This window comes from Jaculus jaculus, chromosome 6, assembly GCF_020740685.1.
Source record: "Jaculus jaculus isolate mJacJac1 chromosome 6, mJacJac1.mat.Y.cur, whole genome shotgun sequence".
In the NCBI taxonomy this organism is placed as follows: domain Eukaryota; kingdom Metazoa; phylum Chordata; class Mammalia; order Rodentia; family Dipodidae; genus Jaculus; species Jaculus jaculus.
Window position 1 is genome coordinate 13,549,944 of NC_059107.1, and position 16,024 is coordinate 13,565,967.

General features: G+C 44.9%; 1 protein-coding gene across 3 annotated transcripts in view; it reads right to left on the reverse strand.

The window, feature by feature from the left end:
• LOC101616831 (hepatitis A virus cellular receptor 1 homolog) overlaps positions 1-6,205 on the reverse strand; it is a 30,208-nt gene extending 24,003 nt beyond the window's left edge. For 2 of the 3 annotated variants that reach the window (XM_045153633.1, XM_045153631.1), the window contains exons 1-2: positions 6,150-6,184; positions 4,776-4,832 (exon numbers count right to left, since the gene is read on the reverse strand). In XM_045153633.1, the coding sequence (XP_045009568.1) occupies positions 4,776-4,821 (46 nt within the window). In that variant the 5' untranslated portion in view covers positions 4,822-4,832; positions 6,150-6,184. The other variant, XM_045153632.1, reaches the window with a different exon arrangement.
• Between the last annotated feature and the right edge of the window lie 9,819 nt (positions 6,206-16,024).

Consider the following 16,024-nt stretch of genomic DNA (forward strand, 5'->3'; position numbering starts at 1 on the left):
ATAACGAGAAGTAGAGAACAAGGCTTCAGTGTTTTCTTAATATTTTTTTAACTTTTATTTATTTATTTGAGAGAAAGACAGACAGAGAGAGAGATTGAGAATGGGCACGCTAGGGCCTCCAGCCATTGCAAATGAACTCCAGATGCCTGTGCCACTTTGTGAAGCTGGCTTACATGGGTCCTAGGGAATCGAACCAAGGTCCTTTGGCTTTGCAGGCAAGCACCTTAACCCCTAAGCCATAACTTCAGCCCCCTAAAATTTTGTTTTTACTTCTTAATTTCTATTCATTGTTTTCTTTGCAATATAGACCTTATGCCTTAAAAATAATTTTTTTTTTTTGAGATAGGTTCTCAGTGTAGCCCAGGCTGACCTGAAACTCACCATAGTTCCAGACAGGCCTCCTACCTCTGCCTCCCAAGCACTGGGATTAAAGGTGTGCACTATCATGCTGGTGGGAGATATAACTTAAATTTTGATACCGCTTCTGTTCACATGTGCTGCATATGTGGATAAACAAGTTATTATACTATACGATACCCATGCTATTTCCCATTTCCTTTTTTGTTTGTTTGTTTTTGAGACAGGGTCTTTACATGTAGCCTAGGGCAGCTTAATTCAATATCCCCCTGCCTCTGACTCCCAAGTACTGGGATTACATGGTGAGCCGCCAGGCCCAGCTCAGTTCTATGTATATAGTTTTTCAAGGTAGGGTCTTGCTCTAGTCCAGGCTGACCTGGAATTCACTATGGAGTCGCAGGGTGGCCTCGGACTCACGGTGATCTTCCTACCTCTGCCTCCCAAGTTCTAGGATTAAAGGCATGTGCCACCATGCCCTGCCCAGCTCAATTTTTTTTTAGCTCAATATTTTTTAAATTAATTTTAAAATTGCTATTTCATTTGGGCTGGGACATGTCTCAGCAGTTAAAGGCTCTTTCTTGCAAAGCCTAACAGCCTTGGTTGACCTGGGTTAAATTTCCCAGTATCCGCCTAAAGCCAGATGCACAAAGTGGTGCATGTGTCTGGAGTCATTTACAGTGGCAGTGTTTAGGAACTGGAACTAGAAATAAAGGGGATGTAAAAGAAAAGAAAGGGAGGGAGGAAGAAAAGAAAGAAGAAAACGTGAAGAGAATGAGAAGTTCAAAGAAAACCTTGGCTAACTAGCCTGGGCTCATGAGACGCTGTTATCACCTCTCCCCACCCTGCCAAAAAGAAAACCTGTTACTGACATTGAAATCACTTCCTCGCTATCTCTCTCCCCTATGCAAAAAGCAGAGCTAATGTTTTGCTTAAAGCATTTTATTTTATTTATTTTTTTTTTTTTTTTTGCTTAAAGGCAGAAATGTAGTATACTTCAAAAATCACTTTTCAGAAAACAGAGTTTATAATTCCACCAAGAGGGATTGAGGCTTATTATGGGCTTTAGGATTGGTCCAAAAAAATCTAAGCAGAGATCCATCTCGTAAATTGATGACATTCCATCAACTGAGCCAGGCTCACTTAGACAGTTGAGACCACAGAAGAACTAACTCATGCAGGTCCAGGGAGATGCCATAACAGTTAAAGCGCTTGCTTGCCAAGCCTGCCGTCCCAGGTTCAATTCCTCAGCCACCCATGAAAAGCTGGATACAAAAAGCGGCCCAGGGCTGGAGCGATGGCTTAGCGGCTAAGGCGTTTGCCTGTGAAGCCTGAGGACTCATGCATGCTCTACTCTCCCGGTCCTGCGTGGGCCAGATGCACACTGTGACACAAGCACACAAGGCTGTACATGCACACACGTGGCACACGCATCTGGAGGCCGTAGCATGCCAACATTTCTTCTCTCTCTTTCATAAAAAAAAAAAAAAGTGGCACAAGTGTCAGGCATTCATTTGCTATGGTAAGAGATTTAGTGTGCCCATACATACACACATAGAGATGTATGTGCAACTACATAAATAAAAAGCTTTAACAAGAACTAAATCATGCAATTTTAGAAATAGAATATCCTGGCATGGTGGCACACACCTTTAATCCCAGTGCTCAGGAGGCAGAGGTAGGAGAATCACTGTGAGTTCAAGGCCACCCTGAGACTACATAGTGAATTCCAGGTTGGTCTGGGCTAGAGCAAGACCCTGCATTGAAAAACCAAAAAATAAAAATAAAATAAAGCTGAGCATGGTAGTGCATGCCTTTGATCCCTGCTCTTGGAAGACAGAGGTAGGAGGATGGCCATGAGTTCGAGGCCAGCCTGAGACTACATAGTAAATTCCAGGTCAGCCTGGGTAGAGTGAGACCCTACCACTAAATAAATAAATAAATAAAATAAGGACGGGCATGGTGACCCACACCTTCAGTCCCAGCACTTGGGAGGCAGAAGTAGGAGGATCGCCATTAGTACAAGGCTACCCTGAGACTACATAGAGAATTCCAGGCCAGCCTGAGCTGGAGTGAGACCCTACCTACAAACACCAAAAAAGTAAAAAATAAAATGTTTTAAAATATGTATCTTTTGATGGTCAGAGGATAATCTCAGGTGTAGGTTCTCAACTTCCACCTTGAGGCAGAGTTTCTTGTTTTTTACCCACTGTGTATGCCAGGCGAGGTGGCCTGTAAGCTTCCGGTGATTCTCTGGTCTCTGCCTCCCAAATCACTGTTGGTGCTGGAATTGTACAGGCAAGCTGCTCTGTCTAGCTCACAGCGAGTGCTGGGGATCCAACTTAGATATCCAAGTGTGTACAGCAAGCGCTTTACCCACTCAATCATGTCCCCAGCCCAGTAAGGGGATTTTTAAAAATAAGTTATTCTTTTTTTTTGTATGTGGGGAAAAGGGCTTATTTTGGCTTATGGACTTGAGAGGAAGCTCCATGATGGCAAGGGAAAACGATGGCATGAGTGGAGGGTAGATATCACCTTCTGGGCAGCATCAAGTGGACAATGGCAACAGAGAGTGTTTCATAAAAGTAAGTTATTCTTTGCTGTTGTTATTAATGCCATGCATATAAAGACCTGGGCTCTGGAAGCTTTAAAAAAAAATATGTATCTTTACCGGACATGGTGGCACACACCTTTAATCCCAGCATTTGGAAGACAGAGGTAGGAGCATCTCCATGAGTGTTCCTACTACACAGGGAATTCCATGTCAATCTGGGCTAGAGTGAAACCCTACCTCAAAAAAAAAAAAAAAAAAAAAAAAGGTATCTTCTGGAATAGTGATATAAAATCCCTACTATCAAATGTTAACAAGATGGCCTTTAAAAGACAGGGCTAGAGGTGCAACTGGATGGTAGAAACTTGACTATCCTGTAGGTGCCTCTGGGTTGGATGCCCAACACATTCCCCCCCCAAAAAAAAAACCCTGAGATTCACTGATTAGATATAGATGTAGATGTAGATGTAGATAGATAGATATAGATATAGATATAGATATAGATATAGATATAGATATAGATATAGATATAGAGAGATAGACATAGATATATAGATATTAGGTGGTAAGTTTAAGAAATACTTGGGAGCTGGAGAAATGGCTTAGCAGTTAAGGGACTTGTCTGCAAAACCAAAGGACCTAGGTTCGATTCCCCAGTAGCCACATAAGCCAGATGTACAAGGTGGTGCATACTTCTGGAGTATATTGACAGTGACTGAGGCCCTGGCATGCCCATTCTCTCTCTATCTGCCTTTCATTCTCTCTGCTTCTCTCTCTCTCTCTCTCAAATAAATATGTAAATCAAATATTTTTTAAGTTTTTTTAAAAAAATTTAAAAAATGTTCTGAAGGCAAAATAAAGTTCATTATTACACAAAATAAATAAATGAATATTTTGCCCTGGAATTCCTTTTTTTTTTTTTTTTTTTTTTTAATTTTTCAAGGTAGGGTCTCACTCTAGCCCAGGCCGGCCTGAAATTCACTGTGTAGTCTCAGGGTGGCCTCGAACTCATGGCGATTCTCCTGCCTCTGCTCCCCAAGTGCTGGGATTAAAGGTGTGAGCCAGCACACCCTGCTTTGTACTGGAATTCTTATAACTAAAATTTTGTCTAATATTTTGGGGGTCACAAATATAAATTATGGTTATTTACATCACAAATATATAATAAAAGTGATCTTTCTCCCATAATCCCACCCTCCATGGATTAGTTTTTAAAATTCAAGATATTATAAATACAAATATTTTCCCCTAGCTTTTAACTGTTTTTAATTAAAAGGTTAAAATGAAATAATTAAATGTGACTAATTAAAAAAGACCAAAGCCACAAAGAAATATAATGACGGGCTAACTGGTCCTTCTGCCCCCAATTCTACTTTCTTCAGCCCCCACAGTGGTCAACACTGCTACTATTTATTATAAACATTTGATTATACCTATGCCTATACTTGTCCCATTATTATTATGATTATTATGATTATGACTATTATTTTGGTTTTCTCAAGGTAGGGTCTCGCTGTGTGTAACCCAGGCTCACTTGGAGCTCACTACGTAGTCAGTCCCAGGCTGGCCTCTAACTCACCGTGATCTCCCACCTCTGCCTGGGATTAAAGGCATGCGCAGCCTCCACCATGCCTGCCCCTTTCTTGTTTAAACACAAATGCAACTTGTGACATACAGCGCTGTTCACCTGGCCATCGATTTTGGATTTCACACAGTTCAAGCAATTTACCTGGAGTAAGATTTCACTCTGGTCCTCTGCTCACTAGACAATCTACAAAGCACAGCACTATTTCTCTTCCTCCACCACCTCCAGTCTCCACAGAGCAGCCCCCCCCACCCACCCCCGACTCCAGCCCATCTCCTCACTTACCGGGCAGGAGCAGGAGGAGGCTCACGATGATCACCTGCGAATGCATGATGCGCGGACCTGAAGGAAGACGAAGACAGACTCGTTGGCTGTGGTACCCAGCAAACGGTATCTGAGCAAGTCTTAATTTACACACTGAAACTTCTCCTTTGAATCGCGTGGGCCTGCTCTGCTGGGACGCAGAGAAGACCACATTCAATGGCTCAGAGCTGTTAGTCCCTGGTGGTGACAGCTCTATGCCGTCTAGTGGTCAAGGAAAACTGTCCTTCAAAACAACCTCTTCTTTCCCCATCCTTCCCCACAAGTAGCCGGCATTCTCTCTCTTGGTCTTGACGCACATAAGACAGCAACAAAACAAGGTGTGGTGATGCTCGTCTCCAATTCAAGCACCCGGAAGGCAAAGGTAGGAAGATCGCCATGAGTCCCAGGCTCACCTGAGACTACATAGTAAGTTCCATGTCGGCCTGGGCTAGAGTGAGACTCTCCCTTCAAAACACCAAGAAAAAAAAAGAAGGGGGAGTTGAGAGATGGCTCAACAGTTAAGGCACTTGTCTGCAAAGCCTTATGATCTGGGTTTGATTTCCCAGTATCCACATAAAGCCAGATACACAAGTGGCACATGCATCTAGGGTTCATTTGCAGTGGCTAGAGTCCCTGGTGTGTCCATTCTCCCTCTCCCTCTCCCTCTCTCTTTCTCTCTCTCTTCTCTCCAGTTCTCTCTGGTTCCAAATAAATAAATAAAAATACTTTTTAAAAAGACAGCAGACAGAAAGGACATTGACCAGGTATGGCGGCACATACTTGTAATCCCAGCACTTGGGAGTCAGAGACGAGAAGATCAGAAGTTCATGATCATTCTCAGCTACACAGTGAATTTGAAGACAACCTGGGCTACACAGACCTTGTCTCAAAAAAAAAAAAAAAAAAAAAAAAAAAAACAGGAAAGAAATTGAAAGCAGAAATAATAATTTGGCTCAATGACAAAACTCCAGCAAAAACCAGCCTTGTAATGACAAACTTGCATTCTGATGGACATGGGGCTGTTCCTGCCCTACTGGCCACAATGGTTGGTCACCAAGCTTCCACAAGGTAGCAAGATGAACTGAGCAAAAATGTGAAGTTCTGTGCCTAAGCCTTCATGCCACCAGATGCAGTGACTGAGACAACACCTTTCTGAAGGTCGGGTAGAGCATGCTAAGATCTAAGTCTTCCATTCTCAACAGTAGGAACAGTAGACAGCCACGAGTGTTACATGCCTTGATTTCCTCATTTTTACAAAACAGCACTAAAAAAATTTGTCATGTCTCTTGCAAAAATATGGGTGCAAATGAGCAAAAGAGCCATGGTAGAACTTTAAAGCCCAACTTAGACACGCACTTTTGGGAGACTGCGAGGAGGAGATGCTGGGCCAAGTACTTACACGCGGTTACTCCTCGCAGAAGCCCCGAGGCAGCTGCTTTTAACCCTGCTCGTGGGCCAGGAAGCTGGGGGAGGTGACGCGTGCTAAGACTCCAGCTTCTGGTTTTCAACTTTTGCTCCTTAATCACTAAACCTTGAGCCCATGAGTAAGCCTGCCTGGTTCTTCATTAACTCTTCTGCTGCTCTAAAGACTCAGTCACTTCCTCTCCAGGAAGAAAAGGTACCCCATTTCCGACCTTCCTGAAGGGTCATGGAGACTTTAGCTTGGTTTGGCATCCTGGTCCCTCACTACACACTGTCGCAGCCTCAGTACTTAGAAGAGACCAAAAACTAATGCCACAACAAAAAAAAAAAAGGTGGCCCAAAGACTGAGATGTTTACTGTATAGTAGAGGTTAAAATTTCATTTCTTCATTAAAAGATAGAAGTTTTGGGCTGAAGAGATGGCTTAGCAGTTAAGGCAATTGCCTGTGAAGGCTAAAGACCCATGTTCAACTGTTCAGATCCCATGTAAGCCAGACGCACATGCCCACTAGGTGGTGCAAGTGTCTGGAGTTCAATTGCAGCGGCTTGAGGCCCTGGAGAATCAATTCTATCTCTTTCTCACTCTCTCTCTCTCTCTAAAGAAATAAGATTAAAATAAATAAAATTTTTCAAAAACCTAAAAATTTCAAACATAGATCCCATGTGATACTCAGCTTGTTAATTTTTTATTTTTTTATTTTATTTTATTTTTTGTCAAATAAAAAGAGCTGGCAACCAGGCGTGGTAGCGCCTGTCTTTAATCCCAGCACTCGGGAGTCAGAGGTAGGAGGATCACCATGAGTTTGAGGCCACCGTGAGACTACATAGTGAATTTCAAGTCAACCTAAGCTAGAGTGGCACACACACACACACACACACACATGAGTTGGCCACACATAGCTCATACAGTCCTTTCCTCTGAGCAGTCTCATGCCTGCCCCAGATCCCCTATTGTGGCAGGGACCACTTACACAGATGTACAGATGTTCATGGGAAAGAAGTCTGTCTTTCAGACCTTTCTGTCCTCTTCCTTCTCTTTCTCCTCCTCCTCTTTCTTTTTGAGGTAAGATCTGTATAGCTCAGGGTGGCCTTGAACTCATGGTGATTCTCCTACCTCTGCCTCCTTAGTGCGGGGATTAAAGGCTGCGCCACCATGCCCAGCTCATTTTCCCACTGATCTCTACCTTAGGGGCTGCATTCTCCTGTATTCCTTCAGCCCACTGTTTCCAGTTTTGTTTTGTTTTTTTTTTTTTTTTGGTTTTTCGAGGTAGGATCTCACTCTAGCTCAGGCTGACCTGGAACTCACTATGTAGTCTCCAGGTGGCCTCAAACTCACGGCAATCCTCCTACCTTTGTCTCCCAAGTGCTGGGATTAAAGGTGTGCGCCACCACGCCCAGCTTTCTTTCTCTACCTTTTTGAACATAACTCACTGTCACTGGGCAATCTTACAGGTTCTCCCACAGTCCACTGGGGGAGAGAAGTGGGGAGAAAGACAGAAAATGGGGCACCAGGGTCTCCTGCCACTGAAAACAAACTCTAGACACATGCACCTCTTTGTGTATACAGCTTTACATGGGAACTAGGGAATCAAACCCAAGCTGTCAGGCTTTGCAAGCAAGTGCCTGTAACCACTGGGCCACCTGTGCATCCTCTCTGTAATCTTATTTTCTCTTCACATGTTCATTGAGGAATACTAAAGTGGAAACAGCCACTCCCTGAAGAAACCACGTCTTGTTGAAAATCCTTGTGACTGTTAGGTTAAACTTTTGAAATAAACTGTTAAACTTTCAGACTATTAGCTTCCACCAACCCTAAAGCTAAGAATTTTTATAACACCTGAAGCCAGATTTTCCTGTTCAGCTGTGGACTATCTATCTGACAAGCCACTAAGTGTGCTTGGTAAATGCATTCATTCATGACTTTCTTTTTTTTCTTTTCTTTTTTCTTTTATTTTTTAATTTTTTTAAAGCAGGGTCTCACACTAGCCCAGGCTGACCTAGAATTCACTATGTAGTCTTAGGTTGGCCTCAAACTCACAGCCGTCCTCCTACCTCTGCCTCCCAAGTGCTGGGACTAAAGGCATGTGCCACCACACTCAGCCTTGATTTATGATTTTCTTTTGTTGTGACCACAGTAGTTCATGTCATGTCTTCCACGGTAGACGGAACGTGCCATTCAGAGTAACTTGAATGCATACCCATCTGTTGTGGAAAATGGTACATGACTTTGTACCTTGCCTGAATGGATGTTCCTGGGACTTTGTAACTCATATTTGGCTGAGAATAAACCACTTTTTATTCGCTTTGGAACAAGAGCTGTATTTTTCACTGGCAAAAGGTAGGAGAACAAATGAAGAGATGGCTGACCCAGAATTTAACCATGTCTTGCTTATTTGGGAGGCAAAATAGTTTAGGATTAGTTTTAATATATTCTAAGAATGGGCCAAATCCCAGTAGGTTAAGGAGGAGGATTTTTGAAAAGTTTTCAATTTTAATTTCACAGCTATTACTAATGCACTAGGGTCACGGGAACATGACTCTGTTTACTAACGATGTAAAAACTCCAGGATTGTTTAACTAGGTGGAAACACAGATGAGTGAGGCATGAACAGAGTCTTGCAGAATGAGCTCAGCGGTAAATATGTAATTGGAGCGCATTACTGCTCAGTTACAACCTGCTGCCCGGCTCTCTCAGATGGGGAAATAAGCCGGGCGTGGCGGTGCACGCCTTTAATCCCAGCACTTGGGAGGCAGAGGTAGGAGGACCGCTGTGAGTTTGAGGCCACCCTGAGACTACATAGTGAATTCCAGGTCAGCCTGAGCTAGGAAAAAAAGGGGAGATGGGGAATAAAACCTAAGGTGGTTGTTTGGGCTTTTTTTTTTTTTTTTGCTCGTTTTTGGAGGTAGAACCTTGCTCTAGCCAAGTGGAGCACAGTCAGTAGTCTCAGGCTGGCCTTGAACTCACACCACTCCTCCTTACCTCTGCCTCCCAAGTGCTGGACTAAAGGCCTGAGCCACCACGCCCAGCCTTACCCAGATTTTTTTAGCGTCTACCAGGTTCCTACCTAAGGCTCAGATTTCTTCTGCCCACGTGAACACAACCACTTTTTGTTTTGTTTTGTTTGTATTTCCTGGTAGACTCTAGCCTAGTTGGATCTGGAATTCACTCTGTAGTCTCAGGGTGGCCTCGAACTCACGGCTATCTTCCTTCTTCTGTCTCCCGAGTGCTGGGATTAAAGGCATGAGCCATGGTGCCCGGCTCACTTGAGCTTTCTTTCCCACTGGTCTCTACCTTAAGAGCTGCGTTCTACCTCCTTCCCCATTCCTTCAGCCCACTCTTTCCAGTTTTCCCCTTTTCTTTCTGATCCCTGATGACACAATCTTGCAGGACACTTCCTCCGGGCTGTCCTCAGCCTAAAGTAGCCGGCCAGTTCCTTTTTCCAATTCTGCACTCAGTACTTCAGTTATTAAGTTGCCACACATGGCTACCTTGCTGGGTGAAACCCAAGTCTGGACCATAAACTTCTTTAAGATAATTCAAGCATGGGGGCTGGGCGAAATGGCTCATCACAATTGCAGGTGCTTGCTTCCCAAGTCTGATGTCTAGGACTTGATTCCCCCAGGCCCACATAAAGCCACATGCAGAAGATGGTGTGCAAGCATTTGAAGTTCATGTGTAGCAGAAAGAGACCCTGGCAGGGCCATACACTCTCCCTCTCAAATAAATAAATGCTAAAAATAAAAAGAGGGGGGGGAGAGATAGAAAGGGTAGGGATGCTTGGAGACACGATGGGGAGAGGGATATGACTTTTTTCATATTTTTATGTATTTATTTGCAAGGAAAGATAGAATGAGAGCTAGAGAAAAAAGAATGGGCACCCCAGGGCCTTTTGCTACTGCAAACAAACTCCAGATGCCTGCACCATTTTGCGCATCTGGCTTCTTGTGGGTACTGGGGAATTGAACCCTGGACGTCAGGCTTTGCTAATGAATGCCTTTAGCCACTGAGCCATCACTCCAGTCCAAGGGATATGATTTTAAGTTAGGCACTCAGATTTAAATAGTTTCTACTACCCTCACTGAGGAGGTGGTATTGAGCGGACCTTTGGGAGAGTTAGCCAAGCCAGAAAGAACGTTCAGTAGAGCAGGAAGAGGAAGGGCTGAGGCTCCGAGGCAGGGGAGTATCTCCTGCAGAAGAGCAGCAGGCGGGCCGGGCTTGGACGATGCAGAGGAGGCAGGGAAAAAAGAGGGATGTGTGGCTCTTGAGCCACTTCTTTTTTTTGTTTGTTTGTTTTTGTTTTTGTTTTTGTTTTTGTTTTTGTTTTTTGAGGTAGGGTCTCACTCTGGTCCAGGCTGACCTGGAATTAACTCTGTCATCTCAGGGTGGCCTTGAACTCATGGCGATCCTCCTACCTCTGCCTCCCGGGTGCTGGGATTAAAGGCGTGCGCCACCATGCCCGGCTTGAGCCACTTCTTAAGGACTCTTCACAGAGCTTGGGCTGCAAGTGACCAAGAGTCACTGCGCAAGCACGGGCATGCCGGGCTCTGATGCTTCTGAGGACTTCCATGGCAGCTGGGCTCACACGCAAGGAAACTTTGGGGTCTGTGACAGGAATTTAGAACAGTAGAAACAGTGGGAGCTGAGGTGGTCAAGTACCTATCTTGGTGTTCTTTAGAAAGTAGTACAAATTTGCTGGGCATGGTGGCACACGCCTTTCATTCCAGCACTTGGGAAGCAGAGGTAGGAGGATCACCGTGAGCACCGTGAGTTCAAGGCCCCCCTGAGACTACATAGTGAATTTCAGGGTAGCCTGGACTTAGAGTAAAACCCTACCTCAAAAAAAAAAAAAAAAAAAAAGTAGTACAAATCTGGTCTGGCGTGGTGGTGCACGCCTTTAATCCTGGCACTTGGGAGGATCTCGTGAGTGCGTGCCACCCTGAGACTATACAGTGAATTCCAAGTCAGCCTTGGCAAGAGCTAGACCCCACCTCGAAAGAAAGAAAGAATGGAGGGAGGGAGGGAAGGAGGGAAAGAAAAAGAAACAAAGAAACAAACAAACAAAGAGGAGAGAGAAAGAAAAGAGAGAGAGAAAGGGAGAGAAAAAGAAAAAGAAGAAAAAAAGAAAGAAAAGAGAAAGGGAGAGAGAAAGAAGGAAGGAGGAAGGGAAGAGAACAGAAGAGAAGAGAAGAGAAGAGAAGAGAAGAGAAGAGAAGAGAAGAGAACAGAAGAGAACAGAAGAGAACAGAAGAGAACAGAAGAGAAGAGAAGGGGAAAGGGAAGAAAAAAAAAGCACAAACTGCATTTCCAGTAGTTCAAAGAGGCTGCAGGGGATTTGGGCCCAAGTCATGCTATGACAGAAGGTGCCACCAATGACAGAGGAAAGATGTTGGCAACCCAGACTTTGGAGGAAAGAGGAGGGATTTGGGCCGTGCTGAGCGTGACTTACCGTGGAGACCACCAGCACGAAGGAGGGAGGCCTGTGCTACGGTACTAAATGGTATTTCAGCAGCCTGGAGGGATGGCTCGGTGGTTAAGGCAGTGGCCTGCAAAGCCTAGTGACCTGGGGTTCAGTTCTCCAGAACCCTTGTAAAGCCAGACGCTCTGACTGGTACGTGGGTCTGGAGTTCCTTTGCAGTGGCAGGACACCGTGGCACACCCATATTCCCTCTCTGTCTCTACCTCTTTCTCTCTGTCTCTCTCTCAAATAAATAAATAAAACTATTTATTTTTAAAGAAATGAGCCAGGCATGGTGGCACATACCTTTAATCCCAGCACACACTTGGAGGCAGAGGAAGGAGGATCACTGTGAGTTCGAGGCCAGTATGGAACTACAGAGTGAGTTCCAGGTCAGCCTGGACTAGAGTGAGACCCTACACCACCACACACACACACACACACACACACACACACATAGTGAACAGAAGAGGGAAAGGAGGTTGGGGAACCAGAAGTGCAGCTCAATGGCAGGAAAGCCCCAAGTCTCACCTCCAGCTCATGGAGGGCTCGGCGGAGCATAGCCGAGGTCGTTCACGGCCACCCTGAGACTACAGAGGGACCCTACCTTGAAACACACACATACACACACGCACGCACGCACACACGCACGCACACACACACGCGCACGCACACACACACAGGGCGGGAGAGATGACTTAGCAGTTAAGGCGTTTGCCTGCAAAGCGAAAGGACCCAGGTTCAATTCCCCAGGACTCACATAAGCCAGATGCACAAGGAGCACATGTGTCCGGAGTTCATTTATACTGGCTGGAGGCCCTGGCATACCCACTCTTTCGCTGGCTCTCTTCTCTCTTCTATCTCTCTCTCTGATTGTAAATAAATAAATATGTAAAAAAAATAAAAAAAGAAAAGAAAAAAGAAAGAAAGAAAGAAAAAGAAAAAACCTGTCTTGATTTAAAAGCTGTCCACCTTCCTAGACTGGCCTCTCCCCAAAACCTCCCCAAACCGTTTGTGCTTCTTCGTCTTTGCCAGCTCAGGGTCCCTAACACAGACTTTCAAGTCAGCAGCCAGTGTGAGGTTCTTCCTTTCCTGAGCTCTACACTCCAGGGAAGGGACATCTTACAGTCGCAGACACCAGTGAACACTAAATATTGTAAGTAGAGAGCTCGGCCCTCACCCACGTGTTCCCACTTCCATAGTAAGTCATCAGATTAGATGATACCTAAATAAATAAGCCTTGATCCAAAGGTAACGCTATGGGGGAGGGAGGTTAAAACAGGGTCTCATGTAGCCCAGGCTGGACTCTCACTCACTATGTTACTAAGTAGGTGAGCATACCCTTGAACTCATGAACTTCTTCCTCTGACCTCCAAAGTTCAGGGACTGCAGGAAGGTCCTACCAGGCCTGGCTCATAGCACACTTTTTACTACAAGTACTTTTTTCTTACTATAAACCTGTTCAAAACAAGGTCTTTAAACGGGGTGTGGTGGTGCGTGTACGCCTTTAATCACAGCACTTGTGAGGCAGAGGTAGGAGGATTGCAGTGAGTTCGAGGCCACTCTGACAGTACATAGTGAACTCCAGGTCAGCCTGGACTAGGGTGAGACAAGACCCTACCTCAAAACAATAACAACAACAAAAAAGGTCTTTAAACCAGGCTTGGGTGCTTCACACCTTTAACTCTAGCTCTAGGGAGGCTGAGTTAGGAGAATCACTATGACTTCAAGGTCAGTCTGGGCTATAGACTTTTTTCAAGGTCAGCATGGTCTAGAGTGAGATCCTGACTCAAAAACAAAGAGGGGAGGGGCTGGAGAGATGGCTTAGCTGTTAAAGCAGTTTCCTGCCAAGCCACAGTACTCAGGTTCGATTCCCCAGGACCCACATAAGCCAGATGCCCATGAGTCTGTAGGTTGTTTGCACCTGCTGAAGGCCCTGGTGTACTCATTCTTTCTCTCTGTCTCCACCTTTCTCTCTACCTCTCAAATAAATAAATAAAATATTAGGGAGAAGAAACGTTAACAGTACATTTATGTAAGTCCATTATAACATTTAAATGAGGATCTTTCTTCCAAGAGATCCTGATCCTCTGCCAAAGGCCCTTCAGCAATTTCCTGCTGGTATGCACCCCCACAACCAGTGCTCCCCAAGAAATCCAAAGGCCTCCATCTGACATTAGCTCCCCGGAATTTCTCCAGACTGAGTCACCATTGGCCCAATATCCCACCTGTAACCCCACATTATCCCATATATAATTTTATATAACACAGAAAGTCCAAGGAGTAGTGTTCAGTTTCCCCACGGTGTGAGTTCGCAGAAGGCTCTACTTACCAGCCCTTGGGGAGATGGCTCCCAGCTTCGGGTTTAGGGTCTTTCCTCCTCTTCTGCTGGTGACTGATGCCTCCACAGGTGCTCCTGGAGAAAGACTGTCTTCTCCTAGAATTCCATCCTTATCTCTTGGCCCCACCTTCAGGTAAGAATACTGAGAAGTATGTGTGAAAATCCAACCTCTCCAGTTAGCCAATCTTTTCGCAAGATTTTTATCTCCTGGCCAATTTAAACAATCTATATGGAAAAAATATGAGCAGGTGAGGACAGTTTGGCTTTGCTGCTGGGCTATTTCTAAAGCCTTTGCAAACTCCAGTCTTTTAGGTCAGACTCCAGGACCAGAAAGTCATGCAGACTTTGGGATGACTGGTGCCTAAAAGGTCCTTTAACGCTCACACCAACTCCCTCAATTTACAGAATAAACTAAGTTTGAAAGGGGGAATAGAGTTCTAACACAATGCAGCCCCTGGGACAGAGGCAGAAGAGTAAGCTGAGCTGACCCACGTGTATGTAGCCCACTGTTCTGCCATGCATAAAAAGCGTTTTAATCAATGTTTATTGAGCAATCCATGCTAAGAATAGAACATTCTAAGCAAAACGAGTCTACAGTCTGCTCTCAGATGTTTAGGAAACCAAGCTGGCATCTTTATTTTTATTTTTATTTTTTGTGGTGGCATAAGTCTTTAATCCCTGCACTCAGGAGGCCGAGGTAGCAGCATCGCAGCGAGTTCGAGGCCACGCTGAGACTGCATAGTGAATTCCAGGTCAGCCTGGGTTAGAGCGAGGTCCTCCCTCGAAAACAAACAAAACAAAACACAAAAGAATGAAACTTAAGTACTTGGGATGCATTCGCGGGCAATCGTAGTTATACAGAAGTGGGTTTCCTTCCATTCCACTCAGCAATGTCCAGATCATTGGCGAGCTGTCTCCTGGACCGCGGGTCAGCCGCCTCCAGGTTCCTTTCGCAGCCAAGCCAGGACCAGCGCTTCCTTTGCTGGCCCCAAGTTCTTCCGCGGCCAGACGCGCAGGCCAAGCTGGAGAGATGGCTTAGTGAAGCCTAAGGACCCCGGTTCGAGGCTCGGTTCCCCAGGTCCCACGTTAGCCAGATGCACAAGGGGGCGCACGCGTCTGGAGTTCGTTTGCAGAGGCTGGAAGCCCTGGTGCGCCCATTCTCTCTCTCTCCCTCTATCTGTGTTTCTCTGTCGTTCTCAAATAAATAAATAAATAATTTAAATAAAAAAAAGGTGACGTGAGGCTGGGGAGATGGCTTAGAGGTTGAGACCCTTCCTGTGAAGCCTAAGGACCCAGGTTCAGTTCCCCACTAACCACAACATAAGCCAGATGCACAAGGAGGCTGGAGGCCATGGCACGCCACTCTCTCTGCTTGTCTAACCCCCTACCCCTCTTTCAAATAAATAAAAATTAAAGATGGTGTAAATCGAGGCTGTGCTCCCAAATACCTTTCTGGTTAACATGCTTGCGGAGGGAAAGGGGAAATGACTACTTCCTATTTTAGCCACTAGGGGGCGCTGCCTAGAATTATGAAGAATGTTTCCAGAAGGAAAAAAAAAATTGTGAGATGATGGGACCTCTTCTTCCCTCACACAAAATCACCCTGCTTAAAGATACTGTAGGCAGTCTCACAGATTGGTTTTGGGGTAAAAACTTTCACTTAAAATATGTTTTTTTAAATAAATAAATAAAACATGTTTTCATTTATTAGAGCCAGAGAGAGGCAGATAGAGAGAATGGGTGCAACCAGCCATATGCACCACCTTGTGCATCTGGCTAACCTGGGTCCTGAAAATCAAGCCTGGGTCCTTAGGTCTTACAGACAAGAACCTTAACCCCCTGAGCTATCTCTCCAACCCCTGAAAGAGCTCCTTCTTTTTTTTTTTTTTTTTTTTTTTAACCTAGAGTGTCTGCATCATGGTCATTGTGGGCTTATATGAAGGGTTATAGAAATCTAATAGCATTAGGCTTCATCAGATGGAGATAAAATAATCAAGATTTTCTGTTGCTGGC